At 38.7% G+C, this 15,737-nt stretch overlaps 1 protein-coding gene and 1 long non-coding RNA gene across 2 annotated transcripts in view; one reads left to right on the top strand and one right to left on the bottom strand.

Moving 5' to 3' along the window:
- Positions 1-1,376, bottom strand: part of LOC123019326 — a 5,662-nt gene extending 4,286 nt beyond the window's left edge. The window contains exons 1-2 of the long non-coding RNA XR_006413909.1: positions 1,204-1,376; positions 730-816 (exon numbers count right to left, since the gene is read on the bottom strand). This is a non-coding gene — a long non-coding RNA (uncharacterized LOC123019326). The remainder of the gene's footprint in view (positions 1-729; positions 817-1,203) is intronic.
- Positions 1-15,010, top strand: part of ZDHHC14 (zinc finger DHHC-type palmitoyltransferase 14) — a 91,367-nt gene extending 76,357 nt beyond the window's left edge. The window contains exon 9 of the mRNA XM_044422137.1: positions 14,020-15,010. Within this exon, the coding sequence (XP_044278072.1) occupies positions 14,020-14,079 (60 nt within the window). The 3' untranslated portion in view covers positions 14,080-15,010. The remainder of the gene's footprint in view (positions 1-14,019) is intronic.
- Positions 15,011-15,737: the final 727 nt, after the last annotated feature.

Raw genomic sequence — 15,737 nt, 5'->3', positions numbered from 1 at the left:
TTGAGACCCCTGCCTTAAAATGACCCGGTGTTTCTCTGTATTGTTTCATGCAAACTAAAGAGGCTGCATTTCACCATGCTTGCGGGGTTCACACACAAAACAAACCATGCCTGTGCCGTTTCCAGCCTGGCTTCTTGCTATGTGTGAAGTCAGCCACTGGCTGTCAAAACCTTTAGCCAGAGCCCTTCCTGTATCATATCCATCACCTGCTCACTCATGCATAAGCCAAGGCAACTTCAAGTAAGGGTAAACTGCTGGAGCTTGGATGGAAAACTCAGTCACAGCCTTTATTTTTTATCGTGTTGTAGAATACAAGGCCTTTGCTTGCCTTGATTCTGACAAGAAGGGCCTTTTAACCTTGCTCAACTCTAAATGTGGATTCTTGTTTAAAAAATTGATCAACAGAGAAGCACTAGACTAAAAATAAAGGCTAGAGGAAGCAGTGGGAAGAAATGGGCAGGGCTTCTGCTCAGTTGTATGAGGTAAAGCAAATGAATTGGGTGAAGTGAAAAGCCAGCTGAAGAAACACATTAACCAACCAAAGGAGAGGTAAAGGGCAAGATATATTTTGCAGCATATATTTGATGGCTTTTGTTCATCTTTGCTAGAGCAGTCAGGAATTCTGGTTCATTCCTTGCCAAGGGAACTGTGCTCCTCCCTAGCTTGCTTGGTATAGTTCTAAATACCTATTTAGTGCTGTTTGCAGTTGAATTATGACTGACCACTTACCAATATTCTGTGTTTCAATTTAAATGCCATTTCTGCATGTTGCTTTCTCAGTGACTGCCAGGAAGTCATGTCACACAGTTGCTAAAGCTTTGCATTAAGAAAAACAGGAAATATTAATCACTAGTTAACTCTCATTGAATTGTTTTGTGTCCTTACAAAAATAATATTGGTTTGCTGAAGAGGGAGGGACACAAGGGCAATGTGAGCACAGACCATCAGCAGTTTGCAATTAATTCACTAGTTTAGTTATGCATTGTATAATGAGTAAGACTTTTAATGCTCCTAATTAAATCTTTGCACCCATTAATAATATAGTAAATAGGTTTAATTTGGCAATAATTTAAAGTGCTTTAAAGATATTTTATTTACTTCTTAAAACTCTTGCCAGCAGTTTTGCAAGGATAATTTCTGAAAAATGGTTCCTATAATTTTGAGGACACACAGGCAAACCAGACACAGTTAATGCTTACTAACCTTGTGTGTGTGATTACTTGTATTCATGTTAGCTCTTCCATTTTTTTTTTCTCAAGGATATGCATGACTTTTAATAATCCATAGCAGTGAGTGGTTTCAGCAAAGGATTCTTTGTTTATAAATTGGGTTGTTTGGCTTGATGTGTTTATTCTTCTTTGAGTCTCATGAAGGCTCTGTTGAATGTATAAAGGACATACAAAGTAGCATCTAGTATATTATGTCTTAAGTAGGGCAAACACCATGTACACATTTCTGAAATTGTAAATGCGTATCAGACTTTTCAGTGGAGTTGAAGGGATTTAGTCTGGAAGTATTCATTCTGTGGATCTTTTCAAAATATATTGGAAACCCTGCAGATAAAAATATAGATAATAAAAAATGCAAGAGAGTTCCTAGTCAGTCTCTGGCTATCTGACCATTAATAAAGGAAACGATATTTAAGAGATTAAAACCCATAATGATGTTTCACAAAGGCTGTTCCTACTGCTGCAACTTAGAAACAAGAAAAAAGCAATAGTTTAGCTGTGTTTTGCTTTATTAATTGGTTCATATGCAAAATGAGCAGGTACTGTACAGACAGTAACTTGTAAAGACATAAAAAGTATAGAAATGTCCACTACTGAACACTGGGGTCTTTTCAGGCAACACCTGCATGATAATGACTAGAAACAAAATGAGATGTGGGATTCCCTACATTTTGCCGCACTTATATATGTATATGTTACTGTGCAATATTATATATGTATGTGTGACCACAGTAACTGACAAGCCCTAATAGGTGAAAGGTCATGGGAAGAGTCATTTCTTCTTTAGTTTTCTATGGGTCATTTGGGGTACAATATGAAAGTACAATTCAAGTTGACCTAAAGGGCACTCAAGTATGTCTTCCTTACAATGTACATTAGCATATAAGTGCCTTGAAGCTGATCATGAATGGTGATTCATCACTTCCCTGATAGCAGTCATCTGATGCACTTCATTCCTTTTATCTGCCTAGTGGTTTGGTTTCCCAAATCTCATTAAACAGAAGTAATCACTTTTCTATGTGTAAGCAAACCTCAAGTCAGATGATTAATTTAGCAATATAATCTGAACACCAGCACCACTGCATTTGAAAAAGGAAGTAGCAGGAAGGATGTCTCCCATCTTTGCCTGTTCTTTCTTCCTACCTTCAGATGAATGCATTTGTCTTCTGCTGTGATTCCATTGCAATTTCTTTTGTACTGGTGCAATGTGATGGACTGTGTGTTTTGATTCTGCAGTGTAGAGCTGCTAGTATAAAATATCCCAATAGTTTATTAGCACTGCCATCTGCAAAATGAGTCTGTTAATTAACAAATGTTTACACGCACTTTAATCCTAGATTCTCTTACTTGGTAGTAAATCCCATAGCTCTCTGTGGAATGTACTTCCAAATAATTAATTTCCAGTCCTAGTCATACTTCAATGTATTCATGGGCAGGTCAGTTGTATCATCTAGAGCTTAATTCAAAGTGGTGGTACTAACAGTCAAAGCGCTAAACAGCTTGGTATCAGGTTTCCTGAAGGATTATATTCTCCTATATATACCTGCCTAGATGCTTAAAATCTAAAATCACCACTACTTCCAAGTAGCTACTAAGAAGGAATTTCCTGTTGTGGCATCCTAATTGTAGAATAAACTCCCTAGTGGCTTGCTAGTAGTATTTTGGCACCAGGCAAAGACCGTATTTTCCTGAGGATTTTAGCCTTTCAATTTCTGTTGTTTTAAATCTGTTAATGTACTTTAAGTATTTGCACTGCTGTTAGTTTTCATTTTGGCTTTTATTTTTATTTTGTACTTAAGTTTTATAATTTTATATTTTATCATGTTTCATTTTATGATTTTAATTGTAGTGAACATCTCAGGAAACTTGAGCTGTGCAGTGATATTGAATATATCAGATCACTCTTGGAATACTGTTTATTGTTCTGACCACTTCATCTCAAAAGGGATATTGTGGGGCTGAAAAAAGCAATGTAGGGTCTGGAGCACTTTTCCTATGAAAAGCAAATTCTCAATGAGGAAACATTACAACACGTAGCACTATTTTGCTCGAAAGAAAGTGAATATGAGAGACAGGGTAGAGGTAAATAAAATTATGCATGGTGTGATGAGTGGATTGAGAGTAAATTTTCTCCCTCACTCATGATACTAGAAACTGGGGTCATCCCATGAAGCTGACTGCTGCTCTTCCAAGGAGGCAGGATGTACTAGTTCTGAGGGACTTCAATTTCCCCAGGATCTTTTGGCAGACAAATTCTGCCAAATATGACCCTTCCAATAAATTCCTAATGTGTGTTCCTGATAACTTCCTCCTACTGAAAGTGGAGGAAACTTTCCTCAAGGGAAGGTGATGGGCTGCACCACACTAGAGCCATTCTGGACATCCAAGAGATGGCTTAGAGTCCTGCACTGAGGACTCTAAGATTCAATGGATCCAATGGCCTTCTTGGTCCCTTCCAACTCTACTAGTTTATGATTCTATTCCATGGTATGAGATTCAGGATAGAAGCAAGTGCTGCTTCACACTGCACATACATGTGGTAATGGCTATAAATCAGAGTGTTTTAAAAGTGAATTAAATGAATTTGCAGAAGTTAATGCTATCAAAGGCTACTATTCATGATGGCTTGATTCTACCTCCAGAATTGGAGGTGGTATGCCATTTATTGGGGAACATAAGTGGGAGGATGCCCCTCTTCCCATACCATTTGTGTGGCTTTTCATTATTGTTATTGTTATAATCATCAGCGGCACCACACATTTTTAAAAAGCTAAATTGAAATGAGGCATCTTGTTATCCCTTGTGGGAACACAATGTTGGATATGATAGGCCTTCAGTTTCACCAGCACAGCTCTTTTTATGTCTGTACTCAAGGATGAGATTGCTCTATAAATCATGTATATATGTGCAGAATTCTAATTACATGAAATGCTTGCCTGGAAAATCAAGCATCTCTGCATTTCAGAAATGTGCTCAAAGATGATTAAAATATGTGCCAAAAGCTTCATGGCAACATTTAACTCTCTGGTAAGTGGTTTCCATAGACAATTCAGCTGGATAAATGATGCAGAAGAATAGGCGCTGCAGGGAACGGAGCTGGCCCATGCATTGTGTAATTCAGAGAACACTTAACAGTAAGCTGAGTGTACATATTTTTTTAAAATGGGGCACTGTTTGTTGAATGTCAACATTCAGCTGTACTTCTGTTCATATCTGTTCATGGTGTGTTTAGTGCATTTGGTACCCAGCACCAAAGACTTTGACTAGAAACAGTTTGACAGGAATGACTAAAAAAAGTAAGAAGAAATAGCTTCACCATGAACTCTTATTTGCTTTTTTAGCTGTTTTATGTACAGAACAAGCTTTTTCCAGTCACCTTCTCAGGATAAAATGCAAGTTTCCTTCTTTTAATCTTTTGGTTCATCAGGGAACCTGGATCAGTCATGCCAAAAACTGCATACAAGTATCAATCCAGTACAGGTGGGATTGAGTTCAAACAAATATGAATAAAGTACTTGGGGAGGGGGGAAAATCCTTTTTGGAGTCTTAACTGCAAAAAATGTGACAGCAGCCAACATAAACTTTTAACTGCTATTCAGCAGTTCCAAAACAGGTGGCAGCACCCACAATTTCAGATCATAATCAGCAGAGAAGGTAATTGGCTAATAAAGTTAAATTTACCCTTTAATTTATCCTATTCTAATCATTGTTAGCACAATAATTACCTTTCCCCCACATGGTTGTAGCACAGTGAGACAACATTCCCCATGATCTGCTTTTAGTTCTCCATGTCCGACCTACAGGCCTGTGAAAAGATTAATTACCTGGCAATCTCCACATTTTGCAAATTTTTCATGAACTGGCACTCCTAGAATCACAACATTCTAGAAACACACATCCCTAGAATATTTCCTTAGAATTCTGAGTTTGTAGGACTGCTGGTTTGTAAGATATCTTCAACTTCCCATGGACATTCAATCATGTGATATACAATTTATGTAGAGACACACAGGAATCTCTTAAGAACCAACTTTTTCCTCTCATGAGCCTGCTTGAGTATTATAGACAAGAACTGGAGGCCCTGCTCTCTGTGTTTCATTAGATGACAGTGAGCAGGCATAAGAGGCTAGGCCTTTTCTGAAGGGACACCTAGATGATTACTTTAAGCACCACTCTGTTATTGTTCATCTTTAGAAAGGCTGCTAACCCAGCTTACCTATTTCAGGTTTTTGTTTCTGTCTGTTAAACCTAATTTCGAATCATCTGATAGAAATTTGCTGCTGTTGGATTTTGTAATATTTCTCATAATGATTTAAATGTGTTTTGTTACTCCTTATATCAGCAAGAACAGTAACTTGTGGTGATAGCTCTTTACACTTTTATTGCAGCATTGTTGGTCATTCTGCTGAAAGCTGGGCTGAATTTTGCTTTGGCATTGCAGCTGAATACTAACAGATGTTTGGGTAATCTGGCCAAGATCATGTAAACTTCACTTTGGTCTGGTCTTACATAGTAGCTTGCAATGATTCCTGCTATGATCAAAGGCAGAGATGGAACACTAACCCAGAATAAAATCTGGACAGCAATGGCTTGTGTGGAGCATATACTTGCCGTCTAGCAAAAAAAAAAAAAAATCAGGCCATCATTGCTTTAAGGATGACACCTCCCTGCAGCTATATTTAGGTGGACTTTCTCTGTCATAACCTTGAAAACAATGTTCAAAGGCAAAAATGTATCTCCAAAATGAAATCAGTGGGCTTGTATGATAAGTGGAGTGTTCTCAAATGACACGATTCCCATCTCAACATCTAGGTATCTGTGATTATTTTGGCAGGAAGTGAGAAGTCTGCAGAGTGCTGTCAGTTCTGGACTCTGTCAGACCCTGAAGGGCAGACTCTGGGGATCTAGAAAACTGCAGCAGCAGCGATCAGCAGAAGTGGTGGTGCCCTTGAGTTGCCTCTCTGCAGCAAGTGTGTGCAATTGCAGAAGTGCTGACTGACATGAAATAGAATGAACTAATGAGCTGGCTGCAACAGAGCAGTGGGTGGGGGCGTGAGGCTGCATGGGAAGGCCTCCAAGCAGAACCACAAACATATTCCCGTCATGGGCTCAGGCCGCATTTGCTTAATGTGTTTTGCAACAGTGTTCAATGGCTGCTCTGCAAGCAAGATGGGTTCAGAAACTCAGCTTCTTTCTTCACTAGATGTACAGCACCGCAAATCATACAATCATAGACTTCAATGGATCAGGGAACAATAGTAGAAGACAAACTATAGACTAGGAAGGTGTGTCACAGAAGTAACTTGCCTGCATGTATGCTGTCCAGGACAAAATAGACACCTTTGCCTTGATTGGTTGAATTGCCATCTCCACTGCCAGTTCAAACATTTCAGTAGACTGACTAAAAATAGGTATGTCTAGATAGTGTTTTTTAAGGTTTCCATTGCATTTGACGTCTTAATGTGTCATAGCAGCATGCATCCACTTCAGATAAAAGCTGAATCCAGAAACAAAGCAAGCAACTTCAGACCATTTTGCTGGTCTGAAGTAAGATGGGGATTCTTTGACACATCCCAAAACAAATTCAGCTGCTCTTCAAGTACACTTGGATATTTGGAGGGACACAGAACCAGTAACATGTCAGTTTAAAAACTGCATGTCCCCCTCTTCATTAAAAGAGAACACCAGGCAGGAAAGAGTGGAAAGAAGAGGCAGGGCTGTAGTGTCTTCACTGACAGCACTAGCATCCAGCCACAGGATAACTTGGCAAGGATCTTTGTTTTTACCTCCAGTCCCAGTGCATTTGAGAGATGCAGAATGAACTTATCAGTTGATATCAACTGAGTAACATGGGGTGGGGGTTCAAACTAAATGCCTGAAGTTTGGCAAATTGCTTACTTGAGGGCACCTCTACAATGAATTCCTTTTTCATACAAATTGCAGCCAAAAGGTGGATCTCTTCTGCACAAAACCCTTGTACAAAAATCCCTGCACTGATCTCTTCAAAATAAGGATCCTCCACTGCTTAAAAATAAAAAAGAACCCCCTTTAAAATTCTAAAGACATTTAGTCCATAGTCCAGACATGTCTGTTCCAAATCTAATATCTGGCAGGCTCCATCCACTCGGAAGGAGATATTATGCCCGCAGATGTTATCTAAGCATGTCAGAAACTTTAAAAAATGCATAGCCATTCATTTCCCCATGTAAATTTCTTATACTCATTTTATGAAGTGAGGTGGTCCTCAGACACTTGATGAAGTGATTCATGCCCAAATCAATCCAAGGTGAAGCAATGTGCTTTCCAAAGTAGTATCCAGAGCAAACCATGCCTTTGCTGTGTATCCTCAATATACTGTACATTTTGTAAGATAGGATTTTGCCCTGAGAATAATTCGACAGAAATTTTAAAAAGCAAAGGTAATAATGAATACTTATCATGGCTCCATATCTCTGAGTGTTCATAATGTCTAGAAGATCATTTCTACCAAATGTATTTGCAGAAATACAAATGCAAAGGCAACGATTCTTACACGTATCCTATGTACTATTAAAACCCTTCAAATGGTTGGTAAATAAAGCTTACTACAGAAAGAACTTCAGCTTACTCAAATGCCATTATATATTTCATCAGATCAAGCATAAAATTCATGCCCTAGTTTTAATTTGTTCAAATATGCATTCTTGATCCAGGAAGAATAGGTTATGTTTTAGAAGTGTAATATTGTTACCTTGGATCAGTTCAATGAATATTAGATACAGTGCAATGTAATGCAACTCCCTTTCTCACAGAAATACATAAACACTCCCTTGTTGAGATCAGTCCACCTTCAGATCATTTTCCCAGATCCAGAGAGATTTTGAATGCAATCTGTTTTGAGCATGTGTGTTTATTTTGCTTGATCCACTCTGTCCTGAAAACTCATTGTGTTCCCACTGTAACAAGCAATTTCCCACCCATTTAACCCCACTTAAAATATGTAAGTTTAAGCTATACAATCACTACAGCAGGAATCTGACCTTTTTTTGCTTGTACTTCACTATAGAATGCCTATACAGCTGATGACCTGTCTTGGATGAATGTTCAAAATAACGAAGTTAGACCATGGGCGCTCACCAGATTGATTCAGGATTTTCATCACTAGCCAATGATTATCTATACCACTTTAGACTGTAGGTAGGATCTCTTTACTTGGTGTTATTTCCATGCAGTACTTTGTAGCAGTTTACTAAGGAGATGCTTCCAGGCTGTTGAATGCAACCATGCCATCACCTGAAATAGTGCTTTTTCTCTATCCCTCTCTCACACACACAGAGGGAGAGGGAGTAGTATTTCTATTAAAGCATCCCAAACTAGCATTTGTCCTTTTTTGCAGCTGCATTGCATTGTTGGCTCAAATTTAACCCATTGTCCACAATACCTCCAACATCTTTCTCTTTGTCAGTTCTGTTGAGCCACACATTCTCCATCTTGTACTGATGCATTTGGTTTCTTTTTCCTAGGTGGAGGACTAGATATTTATTTCTATAGGATTTCATTCAGTCTAGTATTCAAGTTTATAAGATTGCCCTGGATCTTCATTCTGTCTTCTAAGGGTGTTTGCTATTCCACCCAGTTTTGTATTGTCTGCAAATTTGATTACCTTTCCTTGTACTTCCTCATTTAAATCATTAATAAAGATGTTGGGAGCACAGGGCCTAGGACTGAACCCTGCAGCCCCCTGCATTACCTCCTGCAGTTTGAGAAATTGCCATTGATGAACACTCTTTGAGTCTGGTTTATTGGCCAATTTTGGATCCACCTAATAATTTCTATCAACTTTTTGCTAATTTGCTTATCAGAAAGCTTGTTGAAAGCTTTGCTAAAGTCTAGGTAGATTATGTCCACATTGTTTCCTCTGTCTCTTTGGAAGGTAACCCAGTCAAAAAATGAGATTAGTCTGATAGGATTTATTTTTTATTCATTACTGTATTTTCTTCAAGGTGCTTTCAGACTGATTTTTTTAAAAATAATTTGCTCCAAAATCAGGCCCTGGAGATTTTAACATGTATATTCCATCTAGATATTCTTTGACCATTTCTCTGTTAATCTTGGGCTGCCATTTCTCACTTTCAGCTTATACTCTCTCTTTGTTGTAGATTTTCTTGTGGTAGAAGACTGAGGCAAAGGAGGAATTGAGCACCTCTACCTTTTCCTTGTCATCTGTCATCACTTGGACATCTTTCTTTTTCACATCTTTTGTTTCGGATTTATCTAAAGGAGGTTTTCCTGTAAGCATCCCTTGCTGTTCTCAGTTCATTTCCTGGTTTAGCCTTTCCTTTCTTTAGCCATCCCTGCAATTCTTTGCTATTTGTTTATATTCTTCCTTTGTGACCTGGTCCTGCTTCCTACCTTCTGAATATGTTTTTTTTTCCTTTCAGATTGTCACTTAATTCTTTGTGGAGCCACATCAGTTTCCTTTGTTGTTGTTGTTGTTATTACTACATTTTGTTGTCTTCTATACATTTTCTTGTTGGAATTGTTCACAGTTTTTCTTGGAGAATTTTCATTTTCAAAATTTCCCACTCCTCTTGAACTCCTTTTCCCTTAAGAGTGAGTTGCCATGGCACCTAGCTTATCATTGTTCTGAGTTTGTTAAAATTGGCTTTCTTAAAGTCCAAAGTATATATTTGACTATGGACAACCTTTGTTTCCTTTATAATTGAGTATTCAAGTACTGCACAATCACTTTCTCCCAGGGTTCCCATGGCTATTTTGTCCACTATGTCATCCCTGTTAGTATCAAACCAAGGATAGCTGTTCTTCTTATTCCTTCCTCTACCTTCTGCTGGAGGAAGCAGTCAGTATTGCAGGTTGGGAATCTCTGAGAAGAGCCATGTTTGGTTGAAATTGTCTCCCAGTATACTGGGAAACTGAAGTCTCTCATTATTAATGACTACATCATTCTTCTTGGAAACACTGGTAAATTGCTTTTTGAAGGTTGCATTCTTGTCCTCTTTTTGACGGGTCAGTCGATAACAGATACCACTGTCTCATTTTGTCTGCCCTTTAAATTAAACCAAATGCTTTCAGTGGGGCTTCTAAGCTCCTTTTTGTATTTCTGTGCAGATATAAGTGTCTCTTATGCATAGTGTGACTCCACCTCTCTTTTTGTCCTATTTTTCTTGAACACGTTGTATCCATCAAATTTAGAGTTCCAGTCATGCGAGTCAACCCACCAAGTTTCAGTTTTTTGTATAAGATCGTAATTTCCTCTTGTACTACGAACACAAGTTTGTGTTGTTCCCAAGAAAAATACATATTGTCACTAAATATACATTCCTGTGCATTTGTGAATATGCAGTGGGGAGCAGCAGGTCAATAAAGACACCAGAGCATTTGTAATCAGATGATGACCCTCATGGAGGTAGAATACACTGAGAACTAGTTACTCAGCAAGCATCATGGCTGGCTGTTACTTTGCATCTGCATCTCCCCATTTCTAGTCTGCTATCATTGTACCCCAAGGGAAGGCAACCTGCTATCCTCCAGTTATTTTGGCCTACAATTCTCGTAAGCCCCAGACAGCACGATTGATGGCTTGGGATTATGGAATTGTAGCCCAACACCTGAAGCACACCAGGTTGCCTGCTCCTGTCATGACCATCACACCACACTGCCTCAGAAGGTATGTTCTTCTTGTTAACAAAGGTGCTCTCTTGGGGTGAGCAATTTGTGGGTCTCGTGCCATTTTGGCCTACAACTCCATGGTCCCTCATTGCTAGGTATGCTAACTAGGACTGATGGGAGTTGTAAACCTAAGCATCAAGGCAGCCACAAGTTGCCCACTCTCGTGCAAATACTGTGTGACCAACATACCTGTAGTAAACACAGTTGCTTTACAAAGCCTTCACTGGAACAGGGCTCTTATTACATATGTCCCTCTGGAGTCCCTCTGAATGAGCTTCTGTCCTCACACATCAAAGATGAGCTGTCAGATTACTAAACAGTTCAGAGCTTGAATCCATGTTTGCAAAGGTCTTTCATAATTGACTGTTAAAGCATGCATACAAGGTGAAGCAGGTACTTGAAACAGTGCCAGCACAACCTACATTTATGCTAGGCAACACTCTTAGTATGTAACTTCCAGCTGTCAACTGAAATTGTCACTCCAAACAATGGGCATGAGCTAGCCAAAGTCAAACATGTTGGGCCTGTTGTTTTCAATAGGGAAATTAATTCCACAATGCTGTTTTGTTGCATTTTTTCCTTTTGGATTAATGCTGGCCAAAATTGTAAAGCACTAGAAGCTTTTCTGTCAAAAGACATCAACTTTGGTGGCAATCTATTATTTCCAAATACACTCTTTTGTTTGTTTGTATGTATATTTATATCCTGCTTTTTCCTTCAAGGAACCCAGGGTAACTTATGCAATGCTTCTCTTTCTCTTAATTGTATCCTCAGAACAACCCTGTGAGGTAGGTTAAGCTGAGGGTGAGCCACTAGCCTAAAATCACCCAGTCAGCTTCATGCTGAGTTGGGACTAGAACGTGGATTTCCTGAGTCCTCATCCTACACTTTATCCACTGTCACATTGGCCCACAATAGCAATATATTGATATCCATCATTAGGCTGAAACCAAAAATAGGTGATTCTTAGGATCAAGCATTGCTTGAAATATTCTTCATAGGTGATTATTCCGTTGTTATTGACATTCAAAGCTGCAAATGTTTTAGGATGTCAAATATTTTGCTTAATTATATTGAAACTTCCTACTTCAGAATTTCTGGAAAACGTATACTGTGAAATATCAAGGCCATTCAGCTATTTTTGTCTTAAGGTAATGTAACACTAAGAGTTTTTTTGCCAGAAGGTTTTGCAGCCACTTTTTTGTTTGCAGCTTGAAAGGAAGAAGTTCCTTAAGATTTGGAGTTTGTTCCTTCTAACAATTTTTACATTGTAAATGGCTTTTAAGAGGATATGCTGAAAAGTAGCCTATAAATATCAGCACAAAATTAAAAATGTATAAGCTGCCTAAGTTCTGTAGAGAAGTAAAGTGAGCATGATAATGCCAGAAAGCTAAGCATTTGTGTGAAAAATATTCTGAGAATTTTAGCCAAGCCTACAGGGATAGAAAAAGGGAAACAACTTCTTCATTGGGATAAAGGCATTCATACATACAGGATATTATCCATTTTGTTGAAAAATATGACTATGAATTTCCTTCCCTGGAGTGTGGAAAAACAATGTCTGTTCTTTAAGGTTGATGTTTCTATGACCTGCAATTCAAAAACTTTGCGATACAGCAAGTCAATTTTACATTGTATAAATTCCAAAATTTTAAAGACAAAAATCACCAACGCTGCCCTCTAAATGTGATCTGAAACTGCATTTTGTAAAGATTTTTGTATGGTTGAATCACAGATTTGATAGAAAATAACATAAAGTACGTATCTGTTCTGGGAAGAATCCGTTACAGCTTTGCTATGAACTGATAGGCCCCATTTACTAAAGGGAATAAGCAAATTAATTATGCCGCCCTTCTCTACAAAGCTTATACTTACTGGAAAAAAGAAAAAATAACAAAATTATATACTAATATTAAAACAAAGCAAACATATATAATCAAAGCACTTATCAAAATGTATTTATTTGAATTCATTTTTGAACATTTCTAGACCGCCATTTATCTTGATGGATTCCAGAATAGTGTAGAATAAAAGCCAATATAATAATAGCACATTACAATCTCTTCATATAATCATCAAAATGAGAGGCATCTAAATGTTAAAATAACAAAACAGACAAGCCAATGAAACCAGTTTATATAGCCTGCGAAAATGTCTTGACCTGTTAATTATAGCATTGGTGCCAGTATTCCAGTTAAGTTGAAATATGCTGAAACTGTTTTTTTCCTGTTTTAGATGTTCCCAGATAGGAGACAAGGACTCAGACTGGAATACTATTATCTGAAGCTCCAGGATTTTTCCTTTCATTCATCCAAGAAGAAAGTTTGCCCACTGCCAGAATTTCTCAAATTTCATTAATTATACTCTGAAACTGAGAATTTTCAGTTCCTTACCCAAACTGATTTGGATGCCAGAAATAACATGCATAGTAAACCTTAGAAGGGTAGAAACACAGAAACAATGTCTAATCAGAAGGAGACTCCTGGGCCATCTAGTCTGACTCCCGGCTCCAGCTGGCTCTGCTCCTGACACATCTACCATTTGGTAGAACTAACCAATGAAAGTCTTTCACAGTAAGTTATTTTGTATCTTTAGAACAGGTAAGAGCAACTTCAGGCCCATGGGCAAAATCCAGTCCTTGCAGGGTTCCAACTTATGTGATGCTTCCCCCACATTCTAACAGTTTGAAATGCTTCACTCAAGGCGGTATGCACGATAAACTACGATATGCTAACTTCTTTTGTATTTTTGTCATTAGGGCCCACCCTTCACTGTAGTATCTGAGTTTCCTAGATAGAAAACAGAGCTCAGGCTTTAAGAGTTTCCCTATCCCTGCTTTAGGGAATGCAGACTGCAGTATGTTCTCAAATTGTTCAAGTACCATAGATTAATCATATTGTGCTCATGGACATTCCCATATATATGTTATCAAAAACCCACTGGACTACAAATTTTCCAATACTGGCAAGAGTGCACTGCACTAATTGTGTGTATTCTCACTGGGAACATAAACCACCATTACATTCAATCATGTTGTATTTCATTGAAATTAGTGTACATGGTGAGTATGAAATATATTTTCCAGATATTGCCATCAACTTTTCTATATTTGATTTTTCAGATCCAGCTTCCAAGTTATGAAAGCCAAAATATTCACTGTAAGTATGTTCTTCTGGAGTGAGAAAAAGCAGGCTCTGGAACTTGGAACAGCAGTCTGAAACAAGCATATCTATCTTGTGTATGCCATGGCACTTTGCATGGCACTTTCATCTCCATTCAAGTAAATAGGGATGCCCTTGATAACTGGAATTTCTGAAATGGGGCAAATGAGTGATACCCAATAAAAGCAAACTGCTTTGTTAATAATTCTGTTATAGAAGATGAACAGTTAGCCTTGTTACAGTATTAAATGTAATATTTGGATAAGCAAAACTATTTCTGGTTAGGATACTTGGTTGGTAGACTCAGCTTTAAGTGTTGGCTATTCCCATACAAGCGTCCCTGGGTTATTTCCATAGAGATTCAAGATTATATATGCTACTAATTATAACTAATTTAATAACTAGTGTATTTACTAGTTACTAGAATAGATTCAGACCAGGGTGGCTGCATTCAGAGTTCTACTCTGCCTTGATGGGTACTGGCCAGGTGGCCTTACTTGGGCCAATCACACTCACTCTGCCTAACCAACTTCACAGGGTGGTTGTGAGAATAAAATGGCAGGAGCAAAACACATCTACCACCTTGAATGGTAAGCAAAAGAGGATAAAAATGTACTAATTTAACCTGGTCTGACAGATGAACATATCTATTAGTCTGAGTAAACTATAGTACTGAATGAGGGTAATAGAAATCTAATCAAACACATTGATCTACAGTACCACAAGATTTAGGGAAGGGAAGGAAATGTTAGGAAGAAAAAAACCCCCTGCCAATAAAAGTAGGCTACACTGTGGACACAAGTAGTCATGATAGTAAATACCCTCTCTGGCCAATTCAAGATTTGTATTGAAAGAAGAAACTGACCATCTCTATACATGTCAGAACAACTCCAGATATGCAGATGATACCACTCTAATGGCAGAAAGTGAAGAGGAACTAAAGAGCCTCTTGATGCGGATGAAGGAGGAGAGCAAAAAGTTGGCTTGAAACTCAACATTAAGAAAACTAAGATCATGGCATCCGGTCCTCTCACTTCCCGGCAAATAGATGGGGATGAAATGGAGGTAGTGACAGATTTTATTTTCCTGGGCTCCAAGATCACCGCAGATGGGGACTGCAGCCAAGAAATTAAAAGATGCTTGCTCCTGGGGAGGAAAGTTATGGCAAATCTAGACAGCACACTAAAAAGCAGAGACATCACCCTGCCGACAAAAGTGCGTATAGTCAAGGCTATGGTTTTCCCAGTTGCAATGTATGGTTGTGAAAACTGGACCATTAGGAAGGCTGAGCGCCGAAGAATTGAGGCCTTTGAATTGTGTGCTGGAGGAGACTCCTGCGAGTCCCTTGGACCGCAAGGCGATCAAACCGGTCAGTCCTAGAGATCAACCCTGACTGCTCTTTAGAAGGCCAGATCCTGAAGATGAAACTCAAATACTTTGGCTACCTAATGAGAAGGAAGGACTCCCTGGAGAAGAGCCTAATGCTGGGAACAATAGATGGCAAAAGAAGAAGGGGAGGGCAGAGAATGAGGTGGCTAGATGGCGTCACTGAAGCAGCTGGCATGAGCTTAAGTGGACTCCAGGGGATGGTGGACGACAGGTAGGTCTGGAGGAATGTTGTCCATGGGGTCATGATGGGTCGGACACGACTTCGCAACTAACAACAACAAATACATGT

The sequence above is a fragment of the Varanus komodoensis genome, unplaced genomic scaffold, assembly GCF_004798865.1.
Source record: "Varanus komodoensis strain SLA01 unplaced genomic scaffold, ASM479886v1 scaffold1, whole genome shotgun sequence".
Classification (NCBI taxonomy): domain Eukaryota; kingdom Metazoa; phylum Chordata; class Lepidosauria; order Squamata; family Varanidae; genus Varanus; species Varanus komodoensis.
This window is presented reverse-complemented; position numbering and strand designations above follow the sequence as displayed.